General features: G+C 38.0%; 1 protein-coding gene across 1 annotated transcript in view; it reads left to right on the top strand.

Annotated features, from left to right (window-relative positions):
* The window catches only part of LOC128011781 (neurotensin receptor type 1), a 34097-nt gene extending 18587 nt beyond the window's left edge, over positions 1 to 15510 (top strand). Inside the window, exons 2-4 of the mRNA XM_052594501.1 lie at positions 962 to 1163; positions 11418 to 11502; positions 14909 to 15510. Of these exons, the coding sequence (XP_052450461.1) occupies positions 962 to 1163; positions 11418 to 11502; positions 14909 to 15158 (537 nt within the window). The 3' untranslated portion in view covers positions 15159 to 15510. The remainder of the gene's footprint in view (positions 1 to 961; positions 1164 to 11417; positions 11503 to 14908) is intronic.
* The last annotated feature ends 332 nt before the right edge of the window (positions 15511 to 15842 follow it).

Raw genomic sequence — 15842 nt, forward strand, 5'->3', positions numbered from 1 at the left:
GCCCTGGCCCAACCTTGCAGTAACAAGCAAAAAAGAACACTTTCTTCTAGAACATGTTCAGTTCTAACATTTCTGACCTTTCTCATTAAAGACTTTAAATATTCCCATCCTCTCTCCCTTCAGTAGGTTTTTAATGTGTTTAAAAAAATGTTTTCCTGCAGATCCCTTTTATGTTTCTCAGTCTGGAAGAAACAGTGCTGGGCTCTTTAACTCCAGTCATCTGCTGAACACCGATTTAACATGACTGCATAAACCAACACCATGCTCTTCTAAATTAGGGCTAAGGTGTATTTCAATAGTCTTGGCAAAATCTTGGCAAAAAATAAAACGGTTTTCATGCGGTGGAGATTCCAGAAAGCATGAGATTAATTTGCTTTGGCAAAAGCAAAACAATGAAATTGAACAAAAGATCAGCTGGTGAAAAATGAATGATGGATATAGGGAGTGACCAGTTCAAGAAATCCCACAACTTGCAGCAATAATTACTGTGTGTGTGTGTGTGTGTGTGTGTGTGTGTGTGTGTGTGTGTGTGTGTGTGTGTGTACATTATGGGGTAGTTTAGAAATGGATATGTTTTATCCAGGTCGGATAATGATAAAAATGATAATAGCTACGTGTAAATACATAACTGATAACAAAAGTAAGTATAAAAAAAATATATATATATATATTATTTGACATACTCTGGAAATGCATGAAATTATAAAATATAGTCTATACATTGAAAGCAATAAATAAACACAGTGTTGCTTTGGAAAAAAGTGTTTGTCAATTGCATGCATGTTAATGTTTTCATAAACACATAATTCATCAGTTTAATTCAAATTTATTCCAACTGACTTCCTGTCTTTTATCATACACACCCTTGCAGGTCCTGCCAACTGGAGATAGCATTGTGTCGGTCCAAAAAAAAAGTCTTAATTACCTTTTCCCTCTTTTTCCTTGTTCTCTTTTCCTCAAGGTGAATGCCTTCCTGTCCTTTGTGGTTCCCATGGCAGTGATCTCAGCATTAAATGGTGTTATAGCCAGCCAGTTGCTGCGCATGTTTCGGGAGTCTGCTCAGGACAATCGCATCTGTATCATCGGAGGCAACGCTACCATGCTCAGTGTTGCTGTTGAACCCAACCGTGCCCAATCAATGCGCCATGGAGTCATGGTGCTGCGTGAGTACCTTTATGCTTTTTTAAGTATACAGTATAAAAAATTGTATTAATATAAAATGTATGCATACAATATACAAGAGTAAAAAAAAATATGTATTAAATAAGAACACGTTTGTAGTGGTTAATTTCTAATAGTGATATTATCTACCTTTTTAAGTAGTCAACAAAGTACCTTATGCTACCATTAATATTTGTATTCATTAAGGATACATTAAATTGAACATAAGCAACAGTAAAGACACTTTTAGGAAAATAAAAATACTTTTACAAAATATTTATATTCCAAATAAATACTGTTCTTTTTAACTTTAATTCTTTAAAGATTTCTGAAAGATGCACAAATTGTGTCTGTTTTAATGATGATAATAGTAAAAAAATAATAATTCTGAGCAGTACTTTTTGAAATATATTCTAAAAGAAGGTTTTTTTCAAATCATTATATTATTTCACTGTATTTGGATACAAATAAATGAAGTCTTGTTTAAATATCTCATTCTATCAAAAACATTTGAAAAATCTTACCAACACCAAAGTTTTGAACGGTAGTCTATATCTTAGATTTGTACAACATCTTAAAATCTAATTGGCTGAGCTTCATTCCAATACAAACCAATGACTTTATTGCACAATTTGGCAGCAAAATATCCCGCTATTACCATAGTACTGTGACAGCATGGACTAGTTAATGTTAAAGTTGATGTTTAATGCAGTATGTATTGCCCCAGGTGGCTCTTTGCCTCCACATAGTGCATTAAAATGATTTAATGCACACCTGTGCATTATCCTTGTTTTTGCACATTCCAGACAGACAATATTGATGTTTATATGAGCTACAGCCTCAATTTACCTCTATTATTGAGCAGCTATCAAAACCTTTAACAGACACTTGCCCTCCTATTCCATTCTGTAGGAGAATGTGTGTGTGTGTGTGTGTGTGTGTGTGTGTGTGTGTGTGTGTCCTTATTATCATGATAAGTGTTGTGCAGTGTCCCACTGAGTGTATTGATCAACAAACAGAAAGCTAATAAGGAGCCTGGTCATCTCTTTTAACCAAATACAAATATCTCTATATATGAATAAACTCTTCACAGTGGAACAGTGAAAAGCATTTCATTTATAAAATACAGGACAAGGCTGTCACGTGTGTTTATCACAAAAGACACCTATTAAAAAGCTAATATCTGCACAGGCTCTATGTACTGCCTTACTTGCTTCCACAAACATCTCTATTTTATCTGCCTACTTCTTTTCTTTCATTTTACTTGCAAATGAAAACTGAATATTGTATGTGCAATGAAATTGATGTTTACTCCCCACAGCACTTTCTAAGGTTTCATACCGTTGCTTGGATTTAGAAAATGTTTTGTGCTGGTCTAACAAATGAGAGACTTGACGGACAGGAGCTAAAAATATGTGCCTTAGCTGTTCAGTTTAACTTCATTCAGAATGCCGTTTAATTCACTTTGGACATAATAATAAACAGGAAGAGCATAATTTTTTCCATTAGAGATGCAGTTGAGATATGTACTCTAGGGAAGACTCTAGAGCTAATCTGTTTTGCTAGCTGACTGCAGCGTCCATTAAGGGTCAGTGAACTGATCTAAGACTGCTACACTGACTGCTCTCACATCAGCTTTCAGCACCATGGGGGAGACAATTATTTTCAAAACTTACTGTTCATTTAATTTACTGCATCATACGAGAGGGTTTGATGCAAATGTATGGCACAATCGCTTTAAGAGCACAAAGCGTAACTTGTATCATTTAGTAAACTAAGGGAATCATATGACACGAAATGCATGATTTCATGAAAATGACATTTAAGTTTATGTATAATTTCGTTTATCATAAATGGTTGTCAGTACATGTTTCAAAGATAATTGAAGAAATTCTGAAAACAGAAAGTCTTCACGCCCAAAGCTGATGCAATCTGATGGGACTCAGGCAGAAATCATGTTCATGGATGAGTTAATGATTAATTGACGTAGTAGAAATGAAAAAGGTGAGACTGAAAGCTGTCGAAGCGAAACAAGGAAGCTGAACGAGCGCAACACACGGCTCAAAAGCAGCGGAGTTTTTATTATGCAACAGTCGAGCCCTTCTGCTCCTTCCGGTCGTGTGTATGTTTTATCATACTAGATACATTTAAAAGTTCTGTTATTCGCTTGTTAAGTCTGACGTCACGTAGCAGCACTTCCGTGTCCAAACGCTCTATCAGTTACCATGAGAAAACAACAAAAGGTGCTAATATAAACTCACAATGTGATAGAATATTAGCGAAAAAGTTATAATCTTAACCTTTAACTCCATACCGAAGTCCCAGATAGCCAGACAATGAAAATATAAATATAAAAAAAATATAAAAAAATTATTTGTGTTTGGGACACTGTGAGCAGGGAGACTGTAGCGTATACCGTAAGTTTGAAAGCGTTTAGCTTAAATGATTAATATGAATAAACAGTGCTCATAAACGGCTGCTGAGGTCGTATTCTCAAGTGAAGCGAGTTGAGGCTTGGACCCGGAAACAGCGCTTCTTACGTCATCACTTAACAACCGAATAAAGCTACTTTGTGCGATCGTCACTGGTCCATTAAAACACACAACATTTTATGACGTCATTGGCAGGAAACACAGTGACACTATAAAACAGGGTCCGTGTCACTAGTTAAAATTGCTTATTTTGTTCACGAAAGTCACGGAGGCAGCTCTCGTTCCTCTCAGAGAGCAGAGTGTTCGCATTCTCAACTACTTAGATGATTGGCTGATACTAGCACAGTCTCGAGATCAGTTGTGCGAGCACAGGGATGTGGTGCTCCGGCACCTGAGCCTGTTGGGCCTTCAAGTCTTGCTAGTAGCTCCATATTGGTCTACTCGGACCTGGTTCCCCGAACTAGTGCTCCTCTCGACAGCCCCTCCTTGGCCGGTTCCTCTGAGGAGGGATTTATTGACTCAGAGACGGGGCACCATTTGGCACCCGCGTCCAGACCTTTGGAAACTCCATGTTTGGTCCCTGGATGGGATGCGGAGGTTCTAGGTGACCTACCCCAAGAGGTAGTGAACACCATCACTTCGGCAAGAGCACCCTCTACGAGACACGCCTATGCCTTGAAGTGGAACCTGTTCGTTGAGTGGTGTTCTTCTCGCCGAGAAGACCCCCGAAGATGCCCGATTGCGGTCGTGCTATCCTTTCTGCAGCAAGGGTTGGAGCGAAGGCTGTCTCCCTCCACCCTCAAAGTCCAAGTTGCCGCTATTGCTGCGTACCATGACCCCGTGAATGGGAAGTCTTTGGGTAAGCATGACCTCTCATCATCAGGTTCCTTAGAGGGGCCAGGAGGTTAAATCCATCCCGGCCCTCGTGTATACCCTCTTGGGACCTGTCTCTAGTGCTTAAAACCCTACAGCAGGGCCCATTCGAGCCTTTGCATTCAGTTGAGCTAAAGTTTATTTCATTGAAAGCTCTGCTCCTGCTTGCACTGGCCTCCATCAAGAGGGTAGGGGACCTGCATGCATTTTCGGTCGACGATTCGTGCCTAGAGTTTGTGCCGGCTGACTCCCAGGTAATCCTGAGGCCCCGGCCTGGCTACGTGCCCAAGGTTCCCACTATACCCTTCAAAGACCAAGTGGTGAAACTGCAAGCGCTGCCCCTGGAGGAAGCAGACCCAGCCCTGGCTTTGCTTTGTCCCGTCCGAGCATTAAGGTGCTACGTGGACTGGACGCAAAGCTTCAGGACCTCAGACCAGCTCTTTGTCTGTTACGGAGGCCGGCAGAAGGGGAATGTCGTCTCTAAGCAGAGGATGGCCCACTGGATTGTGGATGCCATAACCCTGGCTTATCAGGCTCAGGATGTGCCCTGCCCATTCAGGTTGCGAGCTCACTCAACTAGAAGTGTTGCATCCTCCTGGGCACTGGCTCGTGGTGCCTCGCTGACAGATATTTGTAGAGCTGCGGGCTGGGCGACCCCTAACACGTTCGCTAGGTTCTATAGCCTTCGTGTAGAGCCGGTATCCTCCTGTGTTCTCACCTCAAACGGGTAGTGGCACTGAGAGGCCCCGGTTAGTGTCGGCTTGCTAAAACTGCTCCAGAGTGTCCGTACTGTAGACCCTGTTGAGATCCTCCATCACCCTAGGCAGCTGGACGTCCGGCGCCAGGCCTTCATGATGAATTCGTGAGAACCATGGAAGGCTGGGTTCCATATTGAGACCTAAGCGGTACTCGTATGTGTATAGTCCACGGTATAGCCTTAGAGCCCGTGTTTCCCTGGCAGACTTCTGCCTTCCCAAGAGGGTTTTAATCACCTCAGATTTCTCCTTATACTCCTAAACGGATGCTATATGTGTATTTGCCTCCGAGACCTCCTTCGGGAAGGATGGGGCTTCCGCAGCGTCCCGGCTCCAAGCGGACCGGGTACGTTTTCCCAGTGTTATCCAGTCTCACCCAGTGAGGTAGTGCTTTGACAACGTTGAGTGGAGCTACTTGTTCTGAGCCCCGGCCTACACCTAATAGGGGCGCAGGCGGCTCGCACAGGGCACTGGAAGGGGCAGCACCCATGGCGCTTTGATAGGGATCCCATATTCGTCGGTCACCGGTCACCACGTCCCGTCGCCATGGTTGCTGTAGAGCCGCTGAGCTGCCGGGTTCCCGGCTCGGCTCCTCAGTGAAAACTGGTATGCATTGCACCTGCTGCCCTCTTATACTCACGCAGTGATCAGCGGCAGCTGGATACAATAATTTCCATGCCAATGTGCTTTGGCTCGTTTAGTTTACACTCGAAGTAGATTGGTCTATCGAAGTGATAACCCATATTCGTCGGTCACCGACGTGGCGTCTCTGTTCCCTCCTTCAGGGAACGAGGGTTACCATACATAACCTAGACGTTCCCACTAAAACAACAACAACAACACAAATTAAATGCTTCTCATTTCTACATGTGTGATTATATCAGTTTTAAAATCCTGCCTGTGGTGAGAAGTATTAAAGCATGTAAGCGTTTGTTTTCCCAACTGAAATGCATGTTCTCTCACACTTGACCTGACTTCAGCCCATTATATCCACATCCCATAGGTTGTCTACTTCTCTTCTTACTGTGTCCAATAATGCAGTGTCTGAAAGATCCAGCAGAGTTTGCTAAGAATTAAGCAATCTGCCCCTAAACTCTTCATCTGTCAGCGTGACAGCGTGAGTGGGTGAAGTGATCCATAGTTGATGTAAGAGCCTGCAAATTGCTATCTGAAAGACTCTAATTAAGGCAAATCTGCAGAGGACACTTTCTTGTGCCCAGCAGGTTCGTACAGGGTCAGGGCGTGTTGGCTTTGCTTTTATCCATTTTTCTAAATGTATCTAATGTCATCTCCACTTGCTTCTACTTCATCTGAATTTGAATTTATATGGAGTGCTGTTAAAAATCTGAATCAGAATTACCCACTTTCATTCTTGAACTGGATCCAAAGCAGGCACTTACAGAAGTTCAATCAGTAAATCTGCATCCTATAATGAAAGAGAACAAATCATTTTCATATTTATAAATCTTATACAACCAGAATTATACTATATAAGTAACACTATATTTTAAGGACCAGTTCTCATTATTAACTAACATTTTTTTAGCATTCATATTGGCTGGTTATTAGTATTTATAAAGCACAAATTAATGCCTTATTTTCATTTTAGATCCCTTAACCCAACTCCATACCTAAACTGAAAAAACTATACCTTAATAAACATTAATAAGCAGCAACTAAATAGTTTGAGGCAAAATTATAGTTAATTTTTAGTTAATAGTTAGAATGTGGCTAAACTGAAGTGTGACTTTGTTTTGCAAATAAAATAAAAATCTGAAATATTTATTTGGCATTTCAAAATAAATAGGTTTAGACTGAAGTACTAAACTTGCTAAAGCTAAACATTTAAGAAAAATAAATTAAAGCTACACTATTTTATAAAAAACTGATAAAATGAGCAAAAGTAAAATAAAATTAAAAATAAAAAGCTCATTCAAAATACTAATAAATACTAATATTATATAAATAAATAAAAATAACACAATGCTCAGTTAAATGTGGATAAAATGGGAGGAAATTTTCAAGAAATATTTAAACTAAATTATAAATAATTTCAACAGAATAATTTAAATGAATTTTAATATATAGAATATTGAAGATTACAGACATATTTGCTGATAAAATATTTAAACAAATATTTCTTGAAATTGCAACTTATGTTTTAACTTTTCATGTTGTGATGACCTGGATATTTTTCTTTAGTATGAATATTTAATATTTAGTCAAATCAAGTCACCTTAATTTATACAGCGCTTTAAACAAATACATTGTGTCAAAGCAACTGAACAACATTAATTAGAAAAACAGTGAATCAATAATGAGGCAAAATGACAGTAAAAGGCAGTTCATCATTGATCATATCGTTGTAGATTAAGTGACATAACTTCAAGGACCACATTGTAAAGAGAGCACAATCATGCTGGTTTGCATTACACGACATCAGAAGGATCAGGCCCTTACAAACAGAGTATGCTGCACAAATTCTTTTCCAGGCCCTTGTCATTTCTAGGCTGGACTATTGCAATGCTCTTCTGGCTGAACTTCCACCATGCGCAATCAAACCTCGACAAATGATTCAGAATGCAGCGGCACTACTGGTCTTCCATGAGCCCAAAAGGGCCCACTACACTCCTCTATTTATCTCCCTGCACTGGCTACCTGTTGCGGCTCGCATCAATTCAAGACATTAATGTCTGTGTATAGAACAGCCACAGCCTCAGCACCCTCCTTCCTGCTCACTCTTACGAATCTACATCCTCTCCAGAAGCCTGAGATCTGTAAGTAAGCGATGCCTTGTGGTAACATCACAGAGAGGCATTTTAGCGTAGCTTTTTAGTGACCGCATTTAAGAAAAGAAGTTTAGATACCTTAAAGATGGTATCTGGCTGTATGACAGCATTTAGGAGAGACAAATCCAAACAGCAGAAAGACTTAATGACTTATGACATTTGTAGAGAGAGTGAAAGAGAGAGGAAGATTTATTCTCATTGGTTTGCAATGTGATTCGGTGCTCATCTTGACCCTGTGCAAGAACTGTAACAGGAAACGTCACTCTGTCTGAGAACAGGAAGCAACACCTCTGCTCCTTTTCAGATACTAATAATTGCTTCCCACAAGATATTACACACCATTTTGTTGTTTCTCTCACAAATTTGCCTCACACAAGCTCCATGAATAATTCAAGTAGCATTTGGTTAATGAGTCTTAATCTGACCCCACCCCCACCCCCAACTAAAAAAATTAAAGTGGCAAAATTTAATGGACAAAATTCTCAATAGCACTGCCTAATTACCATATTCATAAACCTAAAATAACAGAGCTAATTAGGTCTTATCAAAGCACAGCACCAGGCATGATTTGTATCATGTGTGACTGCATTTATGTATCTAATGATTTCAAATGAAAACAATACAGACTGGTACAAAAACATGAGCTGGACAAGCTTATTTTTTTGTTTCAGGCAGCTTCTGATACACATTGAAAATACCGCATTATTGTGTAGACAGCGTGTGTTTGTAATCTGTACACATTTATTTGTGTCGAAAGTGCTGTCTGCGGCAGTCAGTGTTTTGCTGCTGTGAAAAGGGCATAATCCTCTTCTGTGTGATCTGTCACTGATATGTATTTATGTTTCTTTATAAATCCAAAGCTATTGGGAGGAGTGGGATCAGCCAGGCTTTGTGAACAAATAAAGTCTGACTGCCTTTTGAAACACACACACACACACACACACACACACACACATATCACATGCATGTAGCCAAATGCCTTTCATTTCAAAGTTAACCAGACAAATGTGTATTCATGATTGAATTTCTAGAATTCATCCATGCTCTGGGCCAAGATCGTCAAGACATATTAACTTTCAGATAGTGACTCACTCGTTTACTGCTCCTTTAGTGATAAGATAAGGAGACAGACAGGTGGAATGAGGAGAAAATTAAATTCATCAAAGAAAACAAGATCGTTTATAATGGTGGTGAAGGATTCGAATTAACCGCAGAGAAAGAGTTACAGTCAAATTGCCTAAAGCAGTCAGCCACTTTACTGCAGTGTGCTTAAATGATTAAAAAAAATGTTATGTAAGAATATGAACTTTTTTACTTTGATCATGTGAGAGGCAGAGACTTGTGCGGCTCTCGTAATTATTTTACTGTTCTATATTTTTATGTGTCTCAATAGATGATCAAAAGAAAGGAAAAGTTTCGACTGTATTTGTAATGTATTTGCTAGTGGTGGAAACCCCCGATAACTGGGACAGATTGCCATTTTCAAAAGAAACACACTGAGGCCAATATTTATCTGTCTCCAGCTTCCTTCTCTTGGGCTTTATCTTTTAATTGCTTCTAGTCTCGAATAAAGAAAAAAAAATTCAATTTGGGTAATCAGAATAACCCTGGGCAAGATTTAATCAATCAAGAAAAGTAGACCAAAACAGAAGGACTGTTGCTCATGTACTTTACAAAAGTGGAGATTATATGAGTCAGCATTTCTGCTGCCATTTTAAACGGAAGAGGAATCCCATAAATCTCCTTCTTTCGTAGACAAGCGCACACAATTATACACACAAAGCCATTTAAATCTCAATTTGTGTGACAAATAAGTACTAGTTTGATCCAGAAAGAAATTGAAAGCCTACGGTTTTAACAGTTCTCTTTTTTGGTGCCGAGAAATAAACAAACGGAGCTGTATTGTTTGATTGTAATGAATCAATTTTAAATCATCTGCCAAGCTTATATTCTTCATAGTTCCAGTAAATACTGTAACAACAAATTATTAGCTATTTTACTGCACAAAAGATCACATAACAGAATATTGAATTATTTTGCACTAGGTAAAAGTATCTGCTGCCACCGTAACTTGCATTAACAATTAGTTTGTACTAAACAGTCCTCTCTCAGATGTAGCATCAGAAAATGTGATTCATTCTTGTGAATCAGTTTGTTCAGAAGATCAACAGACAGGTTAAAATCCCCAATAAAAATTCCTGTACCATGTTTTTTACTATGTTTAGATTTTTCATCAGATTTACTGCAGTTTGCCTATTTAAAATTAGTTCCACGGTAGCTTCCCCAACACTGAAAAATTCAATGCTTAATTGTACCAAAGGGACAAATAAAACAAAAAAGGTCAAAAATCTGTATATAAATGAATAACTAAAATAAAACAATTAATGTATTAACATTTTACATATGATGATAAATCAAATATTAAATATTAAAAAATATTACATTACATTGTAATATATTATGTAAAAAAAAAAAAAAACAGGCTAAAAACCTATTTGCATTAATTATCTTTTTATTGGGGGCTTTCAAAAAAAAAGTAAAAAAAAAAAGTTGACTATAATGATAACTAAATGCTCCTTAACATTTTTGAACAAACAACATATTGAATATGAATTAAACGTTTACTAGATGAGAGACAGTATTCTAGCACACGCTAACATTTAATAGTATTTTTTTTTTTACAATAAATAGATCAAGACCAAGGAGGGCATTCATTCGTAGAATATGTTAACATTCATTTTCATATCGATGCATGGCACAGATCCATTCCAGGCATACACGATTTGTAATCTTCTATATTTGCATTATTCATGAAACACAAGCAAAATAAATTGCTATGTAAAGCCATTTGTGTTTTAAATTATGATATTCAACTGTCTGACAATGTGACAATTTGAATACAATTGTTTGCTCATACAGTTTGTATTCTGCTACATGAATAAGGATTATAATGTTGAAGCTTATTAGTTGAAACTAAAAACAAATTGATATGGACATAAAGTGTGAGGAAACAGAATCAGGAAGCAAATGTGTGTTATGGCACTATATCAGAGATCAATAGGTCTGTGCCTCTAGACAAGAGCCTCATACAAAGATACAACAGAGATTAGTGAGTCAATCCCTGCTTGACTCGGATAAGACCTGGAGCGGAGGATAAATTGAAATGGGATCGGTAAAGTATGAGACAGATCAGAGAAAAATAAATGGCTCATGTAAAATTGGCGGATACCAATCCATTTCTGTCAGGAAATAAAGAGTCATCTGTTTCTACCAAATGTGATTACATGCTGAAACCATCAGCAGGGCTCTTGAAAACTGTTCATTTACACCGATTATTGCACAAAGGCGGAAATGCTGCTTATTATGACTGTTTTACCTATTTTTTTATTTTATTTTATTCTCCACAGGTGCCGTGGTCATTGCTTTTGTGGTGTGCTGGCTGCCATATCATGCTCGAAGACTAATGTACTGCTATGTCACTGAATGGACAACGTAAGTTTCGATTCAAAGACAATCACCACACAATACAATAAAACTCTAAACGCATTCTCTTAAATCTTCAATTTGCATTCTCTTTTTGGACAGTATGCACAAATGCTGAGCTTATAGATGCACAATCGGAACTGCAATTCCCGTCCAATATAAAATTCATCTGTTTTTAGAGACAAAGTTGCTGAAGTCCAAGAGCTTCTTATAAATAGCATACAAAGTAGCTTATAAAAAACATATAAAGTAAAAAAGAAAAAAAGAATAGCCTTTAGCTAGCTCACTGCAGACTATAGCTCACATACAGTATCAATCCTTTGTTCTGGGAAGCACGTACCAACAGCAGTGCATATACAGTAAATCACAATGCATCTGGTGGTGGTAGGGATTTCTGGGAGTTTTCTTCAGTGATTTAGGGCCTGATCGATAAATCTGTGCCTTATGCTCCTACACGCAGCTTATCATTTATACAGAGCAGTACTTCATACATGGGGAAGTCGTGGCCTAATGGTTAGAGGGTTGGACTCCCAATCGAAGGGTTGTGAGTTCTAGTCTCGGGCCGGACGGAATTGTGGGTGGGGGGAGTGCATGAACAGCTTTCTCTCCACCTTCAATACCACGACTTAGGTGCCCTTGAGCAAGGCATCGAACCCCCAACTGCTCCCCGGGCGCCGCAGCATAAATGGCTGCCCACTGCTCCGGGTGTGTGCTCACAGTGTGTGTGTTTGTGTTCACTGCTCTGTGTGTGTGCATTTCGGATGGGTTAAATGCAGAGCACAAATTCTGAGTATGGGTCACCATACTTGGCTGAATGTCACTTTCACTTTCACATGGTGCAAACCAATCCGAACAGCTTGTACATGTGATTTTTATCAGTGGCTCACTGAATGCAGATTTATGCTGCGGTGAGCTTCCTCAAGCATATGCTGATAAATGATGGGACTCTTTTATGATTCAGTACACAAAACAACTGATTAGATGTCAAATATCCAGAAAAACATGGCATTTGAACCCTTGCTGAAAAATGCATAAGTTACGATTATAATTAAATCTAGATTTAGAAATATGAATGGTGCTTGCCTATTCAAAACTAGTTTAGATTAGAAAGCTCAGGCTCCTTTCTATGTTATTCTAAAGGGCTTTAGAATATAATTATATTGGGGGTTTTTTCTGGAGTTTTGTCACACACAAGGTGAAAAAACTTTTCATTTCAAAAAGTAATACCCCTCTGCTAAGGAAACCATGCAGTTTGGTTATCATACCAAAGATTTAAGGTAACTTGTAGGGCAAAATTTAATACTGTCGGGGTGTTTGTTCATATTCATGTTACATGATTTGACTGATATTTACATAGAAAGGGCGACAGCGCACCGCATTAAAAGAAATTATCATTCATGCTTTCATGATTCAATTCAAAATCGAAACTAAAATAAAATCATCTTTGAGAGCGGGGGGGGGGGGGGGGGGCTGTTGTTTTGGGGGCCCTACGCAGCTGGCATATTTTGAGTATAGGAAGGGATCGGCTCTGAATACGAGCCTCCTACTGTCAGTTTATTTTATTTATTTAAGGTCTTCTCATTTATATGAAAGGAGACTCGGGACATGTGAGTCTTGCACGCATACATTTCATTATGACAAACTAAACTGCTACAGAATCACTCTGGTTTCTGTATAATATTCTCAATCTCATATACAACCAGTCAGCCACTGAATGTATTCATCATTCATAAAAATCACATCAAAGGGAGAGATCTCTATGTCAGATTTATGATTCTTTCACATGCAGGGCTCATCATCAGTGTTGCCTTGGGGAAATCAAAAGCTTCAGCCTGATGACCAACTACTCATATTTTAAAATACATTGCATATGAATTATTATACTCATTGTTTATACTTTAAAGATCTTCAAGCTGAAAGAATAGTCTTCAGATTTTAAATACTTTCAAGAAGTGTCTTGTGAAGACTGAAATTATGATAAAAGCATATTACATTTGAAATAAAATACATGTGTAAAATGCATATATGGAGAGCTAAAGGGCAGACATCTGTCTCATAAGTCATCAGAGCCAAACTCGTTTTGCTGATGATTTAGTCCATTTGTCTCCTAAGCCGGTGGCTGTCTGATGGGTTTCTTTTTTCTCGCTCTCTCTCTCTGCTGGGTTTCAGAAATATAGCTAGTTCTTTTTATTAGCAGATGAATGGGAAGATATTAATGTCATTAAGATTAGGCATTGTTGCTGCCTTAGATGACATGGCCACAGACTGGTTATAAAATGCCTGATGTATATTGCACACAAAAATTGTAAGCGCTTTTGGAAACATCAAGCCCTAATTTAATTGGCTGGCGTACTGATTTTTATTAGCTCCAAGGGAGAGTTGACAGTTTTGTTTACAAGGTCCCAGGCTGCTACAATGAGCACAATCAAGGAAGAACTAGACTTTTTTAGTTTTTAAGGATTGTGAGCTGATGGAGATTCATTTTGGTTCTGTCTTCGGTGGATCTGCTACATATAGTAATCCTGATGTGATCAAATATCACAGGGATAATGGATTATGAATATGACGTCTGCCCAATGTAGTCAAAACCCAATTTCCTTTTTTGTGTGCGATGACGAGACATGAACCCAAGGGATATAAGATTGTTCATGAGATTGCACTGAGGCAGGTCAAACGCAACCTTCATTTGAAGCATTTCACATGAATATTACTCTCAGACACACACAATCAAATCACTATTCAAAATCTTATTTTCTTTCTCTCTCTCAGCTGCTCCTGAAAAAAAAATAAGCTCTCTCTTTCAGCAAAACAACAGATTCACAATAATTACATGCAGCACATCAAAGTCATCACAAACAAGCATATTTCAGTTTGCATATAAATAACATTTGATGTGTATATACTAAAAACATTTGGTGTTAAGAGTAAGGTTTTTTTATGTTTTAGAAAGTCACTTATGCTCACAAAGGATGATTTTACTTGATAGTAATTTGAAATATTTTTAATTTAATAATTATTTTAAGGGGAAAAACACCATGTATTTGAATAGGAAATATTTTCTCAAATTGTTAATGTCTTTACTGTAACTAAACATCAATGTTATGCATCCGTAGATAGATAGATAGATAGATAGATAGATAGATAGATAGATAGATAGATAGATAGATAGATAGATAGATAGATAGATAGGTTGCTATAAATATGAACTGATGCTTTCAGACTTAAAAAACAAAAACAAAACATAATTTAACATTTTTGGGTAAGCCTTTACCTTTACATTGCTTTAAAATAATGTATTGATTTGGTAACACATTTTATTCACACAATTCTGATCCTGGTTCCGATAAAAACAGCTACCAGTAAAAATATTTTATATACTTGCTGCACCAACAAACTGTATTTTTCTCTTCCACAGAGCTCTCTTCGATTTCTATCACTACTTCTACATGATCACCAATGTGCTCTTTTATGTCAGCTCGGCCATCAACCCCATCCTCTACAACCTCGTCTCGGCCAATTACCGGCAAATTTTTTTTTCCACGCTTCGCTACCTAATCCTGCCATGCCGCCATAAGAAACAGAAGCACGTTCTCACCAGACACTCAATCAGCATCTGCAGCAACCAGACCTTCTCCACCAGTGTCATCAAAGAAACCATTTACTGAACGCTGTCAAGATTCAGCCAATCCATTCCTCTGTTTCACTCAGTTTCAAGGAGAGACCGCTGAAGCGAAGAATGTTTTCATACTGGGTTATTATTACAAGAATTAATAATATCCATGCTACTGAATCACCATATTGAGCTTTTAAACAGTGCAGAACTGAGATGCATACAATGTTTAAATAAGGAAATGTAGCACAAAATACACACTAAAAAACAAAGAACTATGTGCAGAACCAGTGTAAATACAAAAAAAGCTAATGTATATCCAGATGTATTCATTGTTTCTCATTCAGAGTATAAAATGTATATCTATGTTGTGCAGCTAAAAGAGTGAAAATAGAATATATATATATATATATATATATATATATATATATATATATATATATATATATATATATATATATATATATATATTATGAAGGAAACATACTGCAGACAGTCGCTGTTGTGTACTTTATATCCAGCTTATGTAATTTACTAACTGTGAACACAAGGACATTTTGAATTTTATTTCATTCACTGACACACAACAGGGGCTTTCAAAGAGGAGGCTGCTGCATAGTCAAAGAAGTGACTTTTGCTCGCAACACACAAAGACATTGTCACCATTCCAGTGCCTTAGCAACAGTCTATGTGCAAAAAGGCAGCACTCTCGTGTGCAACTGGAGAAGAATGCAGGGTG

The sequence above is a fragment of the Carassius gibelio genome, chromosome B23 (genome assembly GCF_023724105.1).
Source record: "Carassius gibelio isolate Cgi1373 ecotype wild population from Czech Republic chromosome B23, carGib1.2-hapl.c, whole genome shotgun sequence".
NCBI classification, from domain to species: Eukaryota; Metazoa; Chordata; class Actinopteri; order Cypriniformes; family Cyprinidae; genus Carassius; species Carassius gibelio.